The sequence below is a fragment of the Vanacampus margaritifer genome, chromosome 2 (assembly GCF_051991255.1).
Source record: "Vanacampus margaritifer isolate UIUO_Vmar chromosome 2, RoL_Vmar_1.0, whole genome shotgun sequence".
NCBI lineage: Eukaryota > Metazoa > Chordata > Actinopteri > Syngnathiformes > Syngnathidae > Vanacampus > Vanacampus margaritifer.
The window spans coordinates 38,753,658-38,768,809 of NC_135433.1; the positions used below are offsets into that span (position 1 = coordinate 38,753,658).

Sequence of the window (15,152 nt, forward strand, 5' to 3'; positions counted from 1 at the left end):
CCATTTATCGGTTTCAAACCGTCACCCAACATCGCAGCCCCCCTCATCATCTCCGCAGCGCTTAATTGCATCTTTTGCAATGTTGTGTCATTTTTAGATGTCAACTCTTTTAGCGGGGATAAGCCTTTAGTGGAGTGGAGCTGTTGGGGGTTCGGCGTGGAAACAATGCTGCATCCAGCTGGCGACTGCAAAGCAAACCGCTGCGGTGGACGCTCTCCAGTACTCACACTGGGGGAGGTGTTGATCACGGAAAAATAATGTACTACTGCACCCGCGGCGGCGGCTACTGCTCGTCCTCGTACCTTTTCCACTTGAATAATGTACGTTGACTTGTTGTGGTCACAAAGCTGACATTTTTAACCGCGCTCTCCGTAGTCCATGAACCATTTTGAAAAAGTGTGTCACCGATATAATTTGTACCTTGAGCATCAAATGTTACAATTACAATTGGCAAAAACGTTGGTATTAATCATTCAGGACAAAGGGACATTATATGTCAGCTAGCCGAAAATGGAAACACAGACAAAACAGAAAACTGTTGAAAAGGCCATTTTGAAAAAACACTTATCATAGGGTGACCAGAAGTTTACCATTTTTACCCGGGGCAGTTGCAATTTGAGCCTTGTGTCCCAAGTCCCAACGGATTTTGCCACCACCATTGTTTTGTCCCAACTTTTACGCAGGTCCCGTCCCAGCATCTCTGTTTTTAAGCCAATTATTTGGGCCATGATGATGTCAATCACGCAATTATCAAAGCAATTCATACAATAAACCAATTAAAATAAATTGATCTGTAATAATCCTTCCTATTTACTTTCACATTCACGTTTGCGTTCTTCTTTTCATTCGCTAGCTGGCATGTTTTTGTCATACCGGATTGCTACTACTTCCTGCTTCTGTGTCTAAAAATCTGGGTGGGGGGTATCAGGGGGTTTGGGGGTGGCTGGGGCTGGGTTGGGGTGGATGGGGGGGGTGGACCGGTGGGGTGCCTAGCGGGCCTGCAGTGCCCCGTCCTGCTGCTTTGGGTTGGGGGCGCGGGCCGTGTTGTGGTGGGGGGCGCTCCTGGCTCCTGGGTTTGCTCTCCGGCCCGGGGGTTGTCCCTTGGCGCTGCCGTGGCCTGGGGGGCCCTGAGGTGTTGCGCTTGCTCTGTCCTGGCAGGGGTCGACGGCTCCCCTCTTTGGTGGAGATTTTCATGCATGCCAGATCCACCACACCAACATCTATCGAAACTCAAACACAATCTGCTTCTTCCTCTGGTCATTGAATCGGTGGAGGCTGGTGTCTGTGGATCTCACTCTGCTTCGTCTGTCCTTCCTTCCTTTCCTCAGTCTCTCCTTTGGTCTCTTGAGGTCTCCCTGATTTGTTGGAATTTAGATGTTTCTGGGGTTGGTGAAGGACTCTGGTTGGTGGCCCGGTGGGTGGTGGGTGGTGTCTGGTCGGTGCTGGATTTCACTTTCCTTTCTTTTCTTTGGTCCTTCCTCGGGTCTCCTGACGGCCTCACGACTCTGGCTGGAAGTGTTCGGTTAGGTGAACGGTATGGGATTTTTTAATAGGTTTTAGGTGAACTAATGAATACACTCACACACACATGCACCTACTGTACACATACTCACCCACATACAAAAAAAAAATAAAAATTATAAAATAAAAAGAGAGCAATGATAATGACATGTCAAATCGGTAAAATTACCGAATGAACAATACTCAGCTCTCCAGAAAAGAAAAATAAAAAAAATAAAAAAATTAAGAAGGGGGGCCGGAGGGTGTGTTCCAACTATAGAGGGATCACACTCCTCAGCCTACCTGGTAAGGTCTATTCAGGGGTACTGGAGAGGAGGGTCCGTCGGGAAGTCGAATCTCGGATTTAGGAGGAGCAGTGTGGTTTTCGTCCCAGCCGGGGAACAATGGACCAGCTCTACACTCTTGTCAGGGTCCTTGAGGGTGCATGGGAGTTCGCCCAACCAGTCTAAATGTGTTTTGTGGACTTGGAGAAGGCATTCGACCTGTGGGGGGTGCTTCGGGAGTTCAGGGTACCGAGCCTCCTGATACGGGTTGTTTGGTCCCTGTAAGATCGGTGTCAGAGTTTGGATCAGCAGTGAGTCAGATTCGTTCCCAGTGAGGGTTGGACTCCGCCAAGGCTGCCCCGATACTGCTCATAACTTTTATGAACAGAATTTCTAGCTGCAGCCGAAGCGTTGAGGGGTCTGGTTTGGTGGCCTCATTATAGCATCTCTGCTTTTTGCAGATGATGTGGTGCTGTTGGCTTCTTCAAGCCGTGATCTCCAACTCTCACTGGAGCGGTTCGAAGCCGAGTGTGAAGCGGTTGGGATGAGGATTAGCACCTCCTAAAGCTGCTGCCACCGCGACCCGACCCTGGATAAGCGGTATAAAATGGATGGACCGACCGACCGACCGACTGACCGACCGAGCAATAACAGTTGGATAATGGTGAATGCATTGCTTGTTTAGCGCTGTCAACCAAGAGAGCATTTCAACCAGATTGACTAGCGATTAAACTTGTTATAAATAGTTCCTGTTGAGAATTTGTTTTATATATTTAATTTTCAGCAAAATAGTTGTGTCCCAATTTAAATGTGAAAATCTGATCATCCTAAGTTATCATCACATAAACTGATGGTGCTTAGTTTACTGTCTTTCTATTTTTAATTTTTACATTTGTCCACCAGATAACGCTACTGTTCCCTATTCAAAGCATGCAGCAATTTCACACAATTCACTGTTTTCAACAACTGAAATGATGCAACCCAGTTGCAACTATTTTGATTGTGCTTGATGTATTACAGTATGTGTAAGCTATTTCATCTGCATTTGGAAATGTCTCCAAGATATTTTGGAATGCTGCATGAACATAGGATGACTTTGCCAGACAATATACATTTTAAAAATGTATATTAAAAAAATATATAAAAAAATCTTGCTCCTTAAACTAGCCTAAATTAACAAAGAAACACCCAAAATATGCAATTGGTGATCCCTCATTTACGGACTGTGCTGGAGATGAGTAACGTGGTTTCCATTAATGGCTTGACAGTATCAATGGCCTCAAATCAAAGGAATCTTGGCCTTGACTCCACACATTTACTCATTCTTGCCATCACATTCGATAGCCTTTGTTACGCTGTTTGACAAAACCCATTCGAGGAAACGTAAACTTTCCAAATCGGAAGAAGCGGACTCGCCTCAAGCAAAAATCGGATATTATACATTCCTCGTTCTGCAACATTTTCCTTACACTGTTATAGTTGGAAAGGCAGTCAAAATGTGAGGGGGGGGGGGGGGGGTCACTGGAAAACACCAGGCGTTCTAGTTTGTTCCTTGCAAAAACGCGACACACAGAATGAAGCATACAAGGTCCTCTGACAAACACAAAACCGCATCATGGCCACAAAGGTGATTGTTTATGGTTACTTGGAACGGGATATTCCAAAAATAACCTTGAATAATGAGCCACATGCTGCTTCCCTAAAGTCTGGTCGCATGCAGCAGCCTGTTCTAGTTGCACAGACGTTTGAATCGCTTGGTTGTGTTAGGAAAGGAAATAACGAGGATGTGGACCTACAATTCCAAGCTGTATATTTACCTTCAAACCCTGAATTATGTACAATTAACCTTATTGAGCAAACTTAGAGACATTTTTATGAAATTGCCCTGCCACCCTGCAATGTGATATGCTAGAAATTTACGCCCTCCAAAAGTGAATTCTTTACAACAATGGGATTTATTTTATTTCTCGGTGTTCCTATCTGGATTTAATAGGATTACTTGCAATGAAAGTCCACGTTTATGTACAGTTGGGTGAGCAAAAACAATTGGGACATATTCAATTAGATTCGAGTGAAGACTTCAAATGTATGTACTAGTATGTTGGTGTCACGTGTACTGCGTTCTTTTGTGCCTCTTTCGCTTGTTTGTTAAAATGTTGGGTAAAATGCATGCTCTATTGGGTTTAAATCTAGAAAATTTCAAGAATTAAATTCCCAAAGCAGATCAAATACATGTTATTAAGAACGAATACAAAAAATATATATTGATGAAAGCATGAGGACAAAAAAAAATGCTAATGAAAAAGTACGCAGGGTGGACATAAGGCGGGTGAATAAAAACAATAGTGGCAAGACTGCAAAAATGCAAATTAATAAACTAAGCCGTTTAGGAACCAAGAAAGTTAACTAAATTAGGGAAGTTCTAACTGTACAAGCTAAACCAAACTAAACTACGCATGAAACAAAAGAAACCAGAATGACTTACATGAGCAAAAACAAAAAGGTGAGAACTCGTGAAATGTGAAAACAAGCACACAATGGACATGGGAGCAACGATGTCCCGGCTACCAGCTTCCATCTCTCCAGCGCCTAAATGCCCAGCTGATTGGAATGCCCATCCACTAGGGCCAGAGACTGGAAAAAATACGGTACTGTCAGCAACAGAACACAGGGTCATGACAAGTCACTCTCTCATGATATGCTTGGCACAGTTTTTTACACCAGATGGCGTTCCTGATACAACCCACCCATTTTCCAAGGTCCCACCCTGATCCTTGTGTCCAAAGTCAGCGTTGTTGCCCTCTGAGCCATCTAGCCACCGCCAATGTTTTTTGAAGAATGTTATTTTCAATTTATTTCAACCTCAGTACACAAAATGGTGACCACCTTGAGCTCTTCAGCCCGCCCAAACTCAATCTTCAACCCAATCTTTTGGATCAACCCAGCCTTGGGTAAAAGTAACCCAATCTTCTCAAAACCCACAGCTTGTCAGCTAGGAAAACAACCCAACATTGTGTGCATCAAAATTAGGTCGATTAAAAACAAAGGCGTTACCTTTTCACTACTTGTGTATTCGATCCAAATGGCAATACCTGGAAAAAAAATCTGAATTTTTATTTGTCTAATATTTTTAATGTCAAACTTTTGTGCACGACACCTGGAACTCATGCAGTTTCAATATGGCTGAACTATAATAAACATTGGCTTTCAATTGGGTTAGCATATTGCCAAACGCTATTTTTTTCTTTTTTTTATGCTTGAGTTGCTTTCCTGAGCACATTCGGCAACGATGACCGCTGCTTCCAACCGCCATCTTTTTGGCCGCCGTTGACTCTTTGAGTCTTTGCCACATGAAACCCGAGACACTCAAGCTTTACATTATCAAAGACCTCGCCACTTCGCCCGCTGACAGGCGGAGCCTTTCATTATAGTCGGAAACGTCCGCCCCCTTCTCTAAAAATGTCACTCGTGATAGCTGAGGCTTTGTTTTGTTTTGTTTATGCCTCAACAACTGTCAGATGCCTCAACATTATATAGGACATTTATGATCCCCTAAAAGACATTTATGGTTTCCTCCCGAAAATGGAAGTGTATGTGTTTTCATATTTCAATGCAGATCATTCTGTATGGTACGTAAAAATACCGTTCTGAAACAGAATATATTAGGTAAGTGACTACCTGACGTTATAGCCACATGCTACTCTCAAAACAAATACAGTACTGCTCCAATTCTGTCTGGCAGACGTGGCTATATGCGCTTTTGTCAGATTGTCAAACTTTTTAACTTGCTTCAAACGCCATCACGTCAAAGGTAAAAAAAATAAAACGTTCAAATTTCCATTTTGAACGTATACATTAATTTTGAACAAGCGTTATTTGGGACTACAGATGATTACGGTATTTCGGCCTCATCATGTTTTCGCGTGCCACCAGAGAGCACACAATTATAAATCCATAAGTGAAACTGATTTCTATCTGTATGTGGGTTCTGTTACAGAAAACATTTTTTTTTTAGATTTGAAACATCCTCGTCTGCACCAGGCCAAAGCCCTTTTTGCACTCAGAAATATTTCAAACCTAATTTAAGATTTATGTATTTTTTTGCATGACAAATTCCCATTTATTTAAAAAAAAAAAAAATGGATAATTTTAACCCAAACCTACCAAATAAAAGTTATATGATACATATTCATTCACCTTATAAAGCCTATTTATTTGAAATGCACAATCTTCAGGTTTATGTATTTACAGTAGTTGTTTTTTTTTTTGTGACCATTATTTAACAAAGGAAATTCCATTGAGATCCACAGATCTCTTTTTCAAGGGAGTCATGGCCAAGAGGCGCACTACAACACAATACATTACATACAGTTAAAACAGTAAATTAAAGATTAAGATTCACTGATTGTCACACTAAGAAAACAGCAACAGGTTAATGACTTTATTTCCAGATCCTTTAAAATGGCATCAAACTGAGACAAAGTTATGAGATCTTAGAAGATCTTTTGTAAAGAATTACAATCTGTAGGTGCTCGATACTGAAAAAAAGAAAGTAGAATTACTCTAAATTAATAATTATGAGAGAATTTATGTAAAATACATAGTCTTTTGTTTGAATTGCATAATAATCAGGTTATCTATACACGATAAATATACTGCTATGTGAAAAACACTTATGCCCTTTTTTTTCAATTTTTTATGTTTTTGGGATTAAACTGAACTTTAAAAAAAATAATAAAAAAATAAATACAAAAAAATTAAGTTAATACTTAATTAATACTAAATACATAAACCTGAGGATTATGCCTTTCAAATAAACAGGCATTAGACGAGTGTATGTATATGTATCATGTAAGTTTTATTTGGTAGGTTTGTGTTATAATTACGTAAAAAAAAAAAGTAAATGGGAATTTGTGTAAAAAAAATACATAAATCTTAAGTTAGTCTTGAAATATTTATGTGAGTGAATATGTTGAAGAAATACAGAATTTACCAAAGGATAACTTTACCATGTAAAATTCCACTATACGTGGGTCCATAACAAGCAAGCCTCGACAAAAGTCAATTTCAGCCAGTCGTTAGGAGTCCCTCTCTTCAACGCATCGGCGAACTTTGACTCGACTGGAACTCTGAGCCCTCTCTGAACTTCCGTGTGCTTCAGGGCAAAGTCGTAAAAAAATAAAAAAAACTATGGCGAGGAAATGTCCTCTAAAATTCAGCGGGTTTACAGGCGGTTTACATAAGGGCTAAATGCTTCAAGATGGATGACCTTTAAGTCTTCGGGGCGTACTCGCACTACTCGAACCGTGCCACTAGACACCTAAAGTTCGCTACGTGTGACTGGTGTGAGTGTTCTGATGCACACTCGAGATTGGTACGCTTCCCCTCACCTGACACACACCTGAAAATGTTGAGTCCATATCTCACTGACATTGTTTGTCAAAGTAGCAAATGTTGATTTTTATTTTTTTGTCAGGGTTCATTCAAGGTCACAATTTGTGGCAAAGACATTTGCCAGATGTTCGCCAACAGTTGTAATGGTCGCAAATGTTCATTGCTTTGACTTGTGAGAAACTATTTGAGATTCTGTACAAGTGCTGTAATGTGGCAACTCATTTCACAACAAGCGACAGTTTGGCAGATAATTAAAAAAATATATATATACATATATATATATATATATATATATATATATATATATATATATATATATATATATATATATATATATATATATATATATTTCATGTAGTTTAACACCACTCATACTAAACAGAAAACGGGGAGAATTACATTTAACAACAATTAGACAACTTTGCCTTAAATTATGCTAGCTTAATGCTAACACAAAATGGGGGAAAGCCATAGACAGGCTAATGAATAGCATCAGTGCTGCGGTGTTGTGACGCTTGAAGCAACATATGTTTGAACTTTTAAACATATAGAGCAAGACGTATAGAAAGATACGAACACTGAAGGGCATATAGTCTTTATCCTCTGCAAAAAATGGCGAATAGAACTGTGGCTATTGACGAGCCAAGGTATGCCCATCAGAAGGAGCAACGCAATCTCTGTTTCCTTATGTTGTATTTGATTATGTTATCTATGTGTGTTTTCTTTTATATTGTAGAGTGCTATTTTTCTTATTTATTTATTTTTATATTTATTTGTACTATTTAAAATACATGACAAATATTTTTGTTGATTTTTTTTTGTGAGGCTGAAATAGATTAATGGCATTTCCATTCAATTCAATGAGGAAATCTGATTTGAGATACCGGCCTGGTATCTTTGAGTTACAAGCATGGTCACAGAACAAATTAGTCATACTTCAAGGCACTGCTATACAATAGAAATGTAAAATAAATGACTAAAATTGTCTACAAACTCAAAATCAAAAATCCAGAGGATTCAGTCAGGCACCCAAAAGTACAGTTTTGCAACATACCGCGTATGTGTCGTTAATGATGCAATTTCCTCTCTTGCCAATTAGACATGATAATCGCCATTCTGCACAGTAGAAATAAACAGAAATTATCCCCAAAGTCAGGAAAGTTTTAGTCTTGTGCATAGCGATGGCACGGTTGAAGCCATCAGAATGACCCCCCCAATAAAAAAGTGTGTCAATCCATTTTGGGAAGGCCGGTGAGACACTGATTTAACACATCTTCCTGTACAACCGAAATACATATGAAAACTTTATTTTCACAGCCGCTCTACGTATGTATTACGACGGCATAATTACACATTGTCAGCCGAGCGCATGTTGGCACCGTATGCACGGCTTGTAATCACATGCCTCGCAACTACAAAGAGTGGCCCCGCATGTCAAATCATCCCGAAAATTAAAGAGCAGCCCAGAGAAAAGAGCAACTACAAGAAGAAGTCTGTACATTTTTCTTAGGCGGGTGACTTGATTTTCAAAGAGAAGCATGAAAATGCACATTCATACTTTGAAGAAGATGATCCGTTGGTTTAAATTGAACATTTTGGGAGTGCAGTCCCATGAGAAAGTCGAAATGATGAGGAAAAACCAGACTGACTTGACGGGGATTCCGAAACTGGGGCGCACGCATTCTCAGAAGTGCATAAGTATGAACAGTTCCTCCGTAGATTAAATTTTTGACTTCACATTGTGTATGTATTGACTACAAACGGGCTATGCTAACTATGCTGGATATAAAAAGTCTACACACCCCTGTTTAAATGCCAGGTTTTTAAAGTAGCACTAAGGAACTTTTCAACCTTAATAAAATATTTTCAGAATTCTTCTGATGAAACATGGACTTGAAACTAGTTAAATGGTACCTTTGCCATGGCCTGAGGGGGTCTGTATCGTTTTTACTGGCACTAGGCAACTTTGAGGAGGGTGGTAGGAACACTGCCACACAAAAAACTACAAATATCACTTCCCCCTTTACCCATTTCTTACAAAGACGCAAGTCAATTTGAATGTCGTGAGCTAAAAAATCACACTTGCGCTTGTCCTAATGAGAAACGTGGTCTTCCTTCAGCCATAACGTTACCGACTATGTCCATATGGCGGCGCCATAATCAACGAAAGTTCCTTACATTGCCTTAAAGTGATGAAAAAAAAGGAAAAAAAAAAGAGAGACCAAGATAAATTATTTCAAAGCCTTTTCTACCATGTTTTGTGACATGACTCTTAAAACACAACTGAAATCAGGGGTAGCACAAGTGTGCACACCCCTTCCTCGACATTAACCACATTCAAACTTAAGCTACTTGACAGTCAGTCCACACCACTTAAAGTGCCTCTAATTACCCCCAAATGAAGATATTCAGTTAGGCTTTTGTTGACACATTTTGCTTTATAGCTGACACTGGCTGGTATTTTGAACTGTTCATAATTCCCTCCACCTTGACCAAGGCCCAGTTCTTTTTTGTTTTCTCATGTGTTTTGGGAGATTCCAAAAATGTAGTCAGAATTGTAAGTCTATAAGATCAATAATCTTATAAACTTACTATAAACCTAAGATGGAAGATCTTTATAAGAGCAACCCTGTCCCAAAGCCCGCACATATGCAGAAGATGGGAGATTGCTGTTACATGTATGACACAGCCATTACTTGCCAGAAAACGCCAGAAATCCCTGACCAGTTTTCAGTAAATCTTTTTATGACTTTTCAGGGGACGTCCAGTTCTTGGTTAATGTCACTCATGTGCCCATTCTCTCCATGTGTTGATGACTATTTTAAGCACATTTTATCGGATCTGTTTTAAATTTGTGAAAATGGCAATGCTTAATTTCGAACCAAGCAAACATGGACAGACATTTTTTTTTTAAGGACAGTTCTGGCTATGCATATACAATGGAGACAGGCTTTCATAAAACATTTTCATTGCTTGTTTGACTTCACACTTTTACCAATACATGCAGAAGAACAGAGAGAATCAGTTAAAAACGTCAAATTTGTCATAAAATGGGCTTATAGGGTTTTTGTTGGACTTCTCTCCTTCATTTTTCAAATAACCTGCATTTTATTGGCAGGCATTTGAATTTTTTGGGGATGCTGCCCATTTTTCCCACGAACGGCCATTGTTTTCCATCCAGTGCATATCCCTTAAGACAATAGATTGGAGCAGCTGGTGTCCACAGTGGCGATCGCACACGCGCCAAAATGGAGTTTGCTTGTGCATCCAACAGAAGCCGCGCCTTTCTGAATGTTTCCGTCTGATTGGTTCCGAAATCTCCCCCTACAAAAGCCAATAATAAAGTCAATTTTGATGTGTCTTTTATCCATCAAGATTCTATTCTCTCGCTCTCGAAAGTGGGTCGCAGTACATTCCCGTCCATCTTATCAACATGCCAATGCGCCGTTTCTTTTTTATAAGGTGCCATAAAGTACCTGTTTGTGTCACAAAATGGCGCCGTACGGAGAAATGACTGTGTTTGCGAGCCTTAAACTGCAGTGCGGTGGACGGTTTAAAAAAGAAGCCCTTGATTAGAGTGAGGGAGAACATTGAGGCTTTGGCTTTTAGTGCAGCCCCTCAGTTACGTGGCTTGTGAAAAAAGGCTTGGCTGGATCGAGTATCACCGGCTTGCTACATGCTAACATTAGCCAGATAGGAGGCTAAATCGACTAGAAACCGGACCCTTTTCTGTATAGGGAAAAAGCATGTATGTTCCTTATGTTTCCAAAACACTTGTCCTCTCTCTCCTTGCCCATCTGACTTTGGAACAAGGGGCAGAGTGCACAGTGGATTCGTCAAATTCGCATTCACAAATTCACATTCACACCTAAAATGAGTCAAAACACACTGCCAAAGCAGCAAGGAGTTCATCAGGTGCAAGAAGTGGAAGATTTGAGGCTTGTCCAGTCAAATTCTTGACTGAAACCCTACAGAGAATGCTCGTTTGGGTTATTCCCTTCAAGTCTCCTCTTTAAAAAGGTCATATACATTCTGTGCAGGGTTTAAGGGGATACTTGACTCATTGAGCCATTTTCAGCAGTAAAACGTTAATATTTTGTCCAGAATGAATCTGATAACTTCATGATCAATTTATACCTTTAAAAACAATATTTTCGACTTGCTGTCGACTGAAGATGACATAACATGTGCTGAGGAAGTAGAGGTAACGACCAATCATGGCTCTCAGTTTGCTGATCAAACCCAAAATACAGGTTAGCCATGATTGTTAGTTACCTACTTCCTCAGGACAGGTGATGTTATCTTCAGTCGACAGCAAGTGGAAAATTTTGTTTTTAAAGATATTAATTGTACAAGCATCCCTTTAAGTCTGGAGATTGACTTGACTCCTCAATTTATGAGGGCGTTCCATATACAGCAGTGGCCTACCCCACTAGCCTAGTGGTGAGCATGTCTGCCTCACAGCTCTGAGAGCTTGGGTTCGAGTTTTCGCCGTTTATATACGTATTCTCCTCGTGCTTGTATGAGTTTTCTCCAGGTATGCGATTTCCACCTACATCCTGGTCAGTAACATTTAGCTTGCCTGAAGAAAAATAAACAAACTAGTATTATATTTTGTTGAAATTGCTGTCGTGGGTCCAAACACTTGTCAATATTTCATAAAAACTCTGAACGTCGCTTTCTTGTATGTTTTTGAAGTCTGCTTTCGTGGGCGTAGCCATCTCGGAAATGAAAGTTGGCCTAGTGTTGAACTGATGAATCCAGAAAGTGCTGCGTGCAAGCAAGGATTTTCCCCTGAATGTCAAATTTGAAACCGAACCTTGATTTCAACCAGTATTCATCTGAAAGATGAGCCTTTGTCCTATAGTCACTTCTGCATTTAACTTCAAAATGACAAACAAAGTTAGTCCACACTTCGTCTCAGAATTCTGTAATATTTTCCATGGTGTTGAATTTTTGAGGTTCCACTGAAGGCATTCCAGACGGCACTCGAGTTTTTTTTGTTTTTTTATAAATAATAATGCAAACGATTAGCAACTTGTAAAATCACGGGTTAGCATTCCTACAGGCTGTTTATAGCTTTTAAGAGCTGAAAGTAACATTGTTTGATTAGTGGCAAGCGCTCCACTTAGCGTCCGCATGCCGGCTTCTATGGCTTCCACCTGTGCTTCCATTTTGTCTTCCAGGTTTTTTTCGGTTGTTTTCTTATCCGCTAATTATTATCAGGCCTGAGGTCTGCAAGAGGAAGCTGGCGAGTCTGGAAAACATTTGGATTTTTTGGCTACCGGGTGCTATTTTTTATATATTTTTTTTCCTTCTATGAAAGCAGTGGCCCATAAAGGAAGCTGTTAAAACTCCATTTTGAAACAATAACAACTCCGCCCCCTTTCTGCTTCATTTGCATTTCTGGTCAGCTGACTTGTCATTGACATTTTGTTTCATTTCCTATAGAAAACAATGAAAGTGGAAATAGTCTGGTGGGGTGTCAAACTGTGGCCCGTTGCAAAAACCTATTCATTGTAGAGGCAAGGTTTCAAAGTAACATTTGATTCCTAATTGTGCTTACATGTGTGAAAAGTTCAATTTCCTGTTCTGTGGTGATCATCACACTTGTACCATTCCTTGATGACATCACAAAAAAGACAAAGAAAAAGCAAAATGTCATATTGAACTCCATGTTTTTAGTCCACTTAAAAAGCTTCTCGGGTCATTTTCATACTAGTCGCTAGCTATTGCGAGTTTAGACACATGCTAATGATGTTAGCATCTGTTTGGTAAAAATGGATTATTGCTATTTAACTCACTTATTCACTCCAAGCCATTTTCACTGAAGCAACCCCCTTTACTCCCTGCTGTTTTACTGGATTTTGCAAGGCCCACAGAATATTGTGTTCTATTGCTATAAAAACATGAAAGAAAAGAAAGATTGGAGTCTCTTCTTTCATCGGGAAAATAAGTATCTGTTTCCGTTTTGCATCAATTAGCATTAGAATATAGCTAAATTTCATCATTATTCACAAATATTCACAAATCTGCTTAGAACTGTGGGTAAATCAGCTTGTTTTCAACATGGCCCTGGTTGATCCCTTATACTCTGCTGCCACCTGCTGGCCGTTTTGATAATACCTACCATTTCTTCACACGTTCTCTTCAGTTCAGAAGCTGCATCAAAGCCTTCTGTATGCTCTAGCATAAAGAACACCTGAAAAACTTATAACTATGTTTTGGGGACACTGGTAGTATTTAAAATAGAACATATTTATACGTTTTTGGGAGCCAATGAGTTAACGAACCGCATTTCTTATATCACTGGTTCCCAAAAGTACCACCTCAAGTATAAAATATCTACCAAAGTCTCAAGTGATTATGCTTGCAACTCTCAGAAGTTTTATTTGTTTAGTTTTTTTGGAACCGTGTATTTTTTTTTCCAGAATAGTTACAGAACACTTATTTTCCCCTTCACTTTTTGAAGGATTTCATGTGATTCGGGAGGAGTTGCACCTGAAGCCAGTGATGCTCTGCTCAAGATGGGGGGGGGGGTGAAGTCGTCTTATGGGGCGTGGAAAGAACTTTACTGAGTGGTGATTTGACGAAAGGATGCTTTTCCACTGCGAGTGTCCTCCTCGTTGGCCTTCGTCCAACCCTTCTGAAGGAGCCCACTGCATTTTTTTCATGACAGCGCTCCACCATCAGTGTGCTGCTGCGCTTGAAGAAAGGGGGAAGCCGGTCTGAAGCTTCTCGTCAGGCCGCCACAGCCACAGGCATCGTCACTCTTCCCCCACATGGAGCTGTAGTAGTCGCGAGCACACACACTTTTTCAAGCGGGATTTATTTAAATTTCACTTTTTCCATTTACCGACCAAAGTTCGTGCACCACCCGCGCGGGTGATCACCATGGAGACGCAGAGACGGCCCGCCAGGTGGAGGACGAAAAGGTGGCTGCGGGAGTCCACGCTCGCCGCCGTCATTGTTTTAATCCTACAAATTGCCGCTGTCAAAGCAGGTAAGAAGCGTTTTCATGCTTATACGCCTGCCAATCTTCCAAATCAAGGGTTTTTGTTTGCGCGAGTATTTGCTGAAAAGGAAGTTTGTGATTTTGTCGTATTAATTGCTGGTTACGCGCCTCTTGCACCTTGCATTCGCAGCATTTGTTTAGTTCAACGCATGCGCCTTTACGCACCGTTAAAGCTTCCGTAAATTCATTTTACGATGCGTCACGTTTGACTTGCGACGGATTGAGGGTTTCGACTTGAGTTGGCACACACGCACCCCAAATCCCACATTTTTTAGGCGTCGTCCGTCGAGGTGAGCGATGTTAAAAAAATAAATAAATAAAAACTAGGCAACGACGTGCTCTCCATCGTCAACGCTGTGCACTTGTTTGCTTTATTCTCATTCTTGGTCGTAAAACTGCTGCCTGTTGCGCTGCTGTTCCACTTCTCCACACTGGTTTTTACGCCCGACTTTTACGCATAGAATAAGAAACGCATACGTGAATACAGTACAGGAATCGCTTATTTACAGTAGAAATTAACGCATTTCTCATTACCCTGTAAATCTGATTGTGTGATTATTGCCATATATATATATATATATATATATATATATATATATATATATATATATATATAACAACAGAAAAAGTTAAAATGTTTGACATTGTTGAACTCTGAGGCATGGAATTCACATCCCAGCTCCTGGAAGGATATCTTTTCCATCGTTCCAATATTACCCCCCCCCCCCCAAAAAAAAAAAAAGGGGTGGGGGGGGGGGCGTTGATGGAAAAGGGAACGGGAGAAGGGGGGAGAGAAAAAAAATGGACTATTTTGACTGGTGTAAAAACCCATATGTGGGTCACATTAACGTCTAGCTTTGAAGAATATTGTCGAGGGAGCCAAAGAGGCATCCATACTGTGCGGCTTCTGGCCAGGAATATAAAAATGTGTGTCTACTAGCTTTGTCAGTATTTTTGGT

At 40.4% G+C, this 15,152-nt stretch overlaps 1 protein-coding gene across 1 annotated transcript in view; it reads left to right on the forward strand.

Moving 5' to 3' along the window:
• The first annotated feature begins 13,902 nt into the window (after window positions 1-13,902).
• The window catches only part of col11a1b (collagen, type XI, alpha 1b), an 83,798-nt gene continuing 82,548 nt past the window's right edge, over window positions 13,903-15,152 (forward strand). The window contains exon 1 of the mRNA XM_077557308.1: window positions 13,903-14,181. Within this exon, the coding sequence (XP_077413434.1) occupies window positions 14,073-14,181 (109 nt within the window). The 5' untranslated portion in view covers window positions 13,903-14,072. The remainder of the gene's footprint in view (window positions 14,182-15,152) is intronic.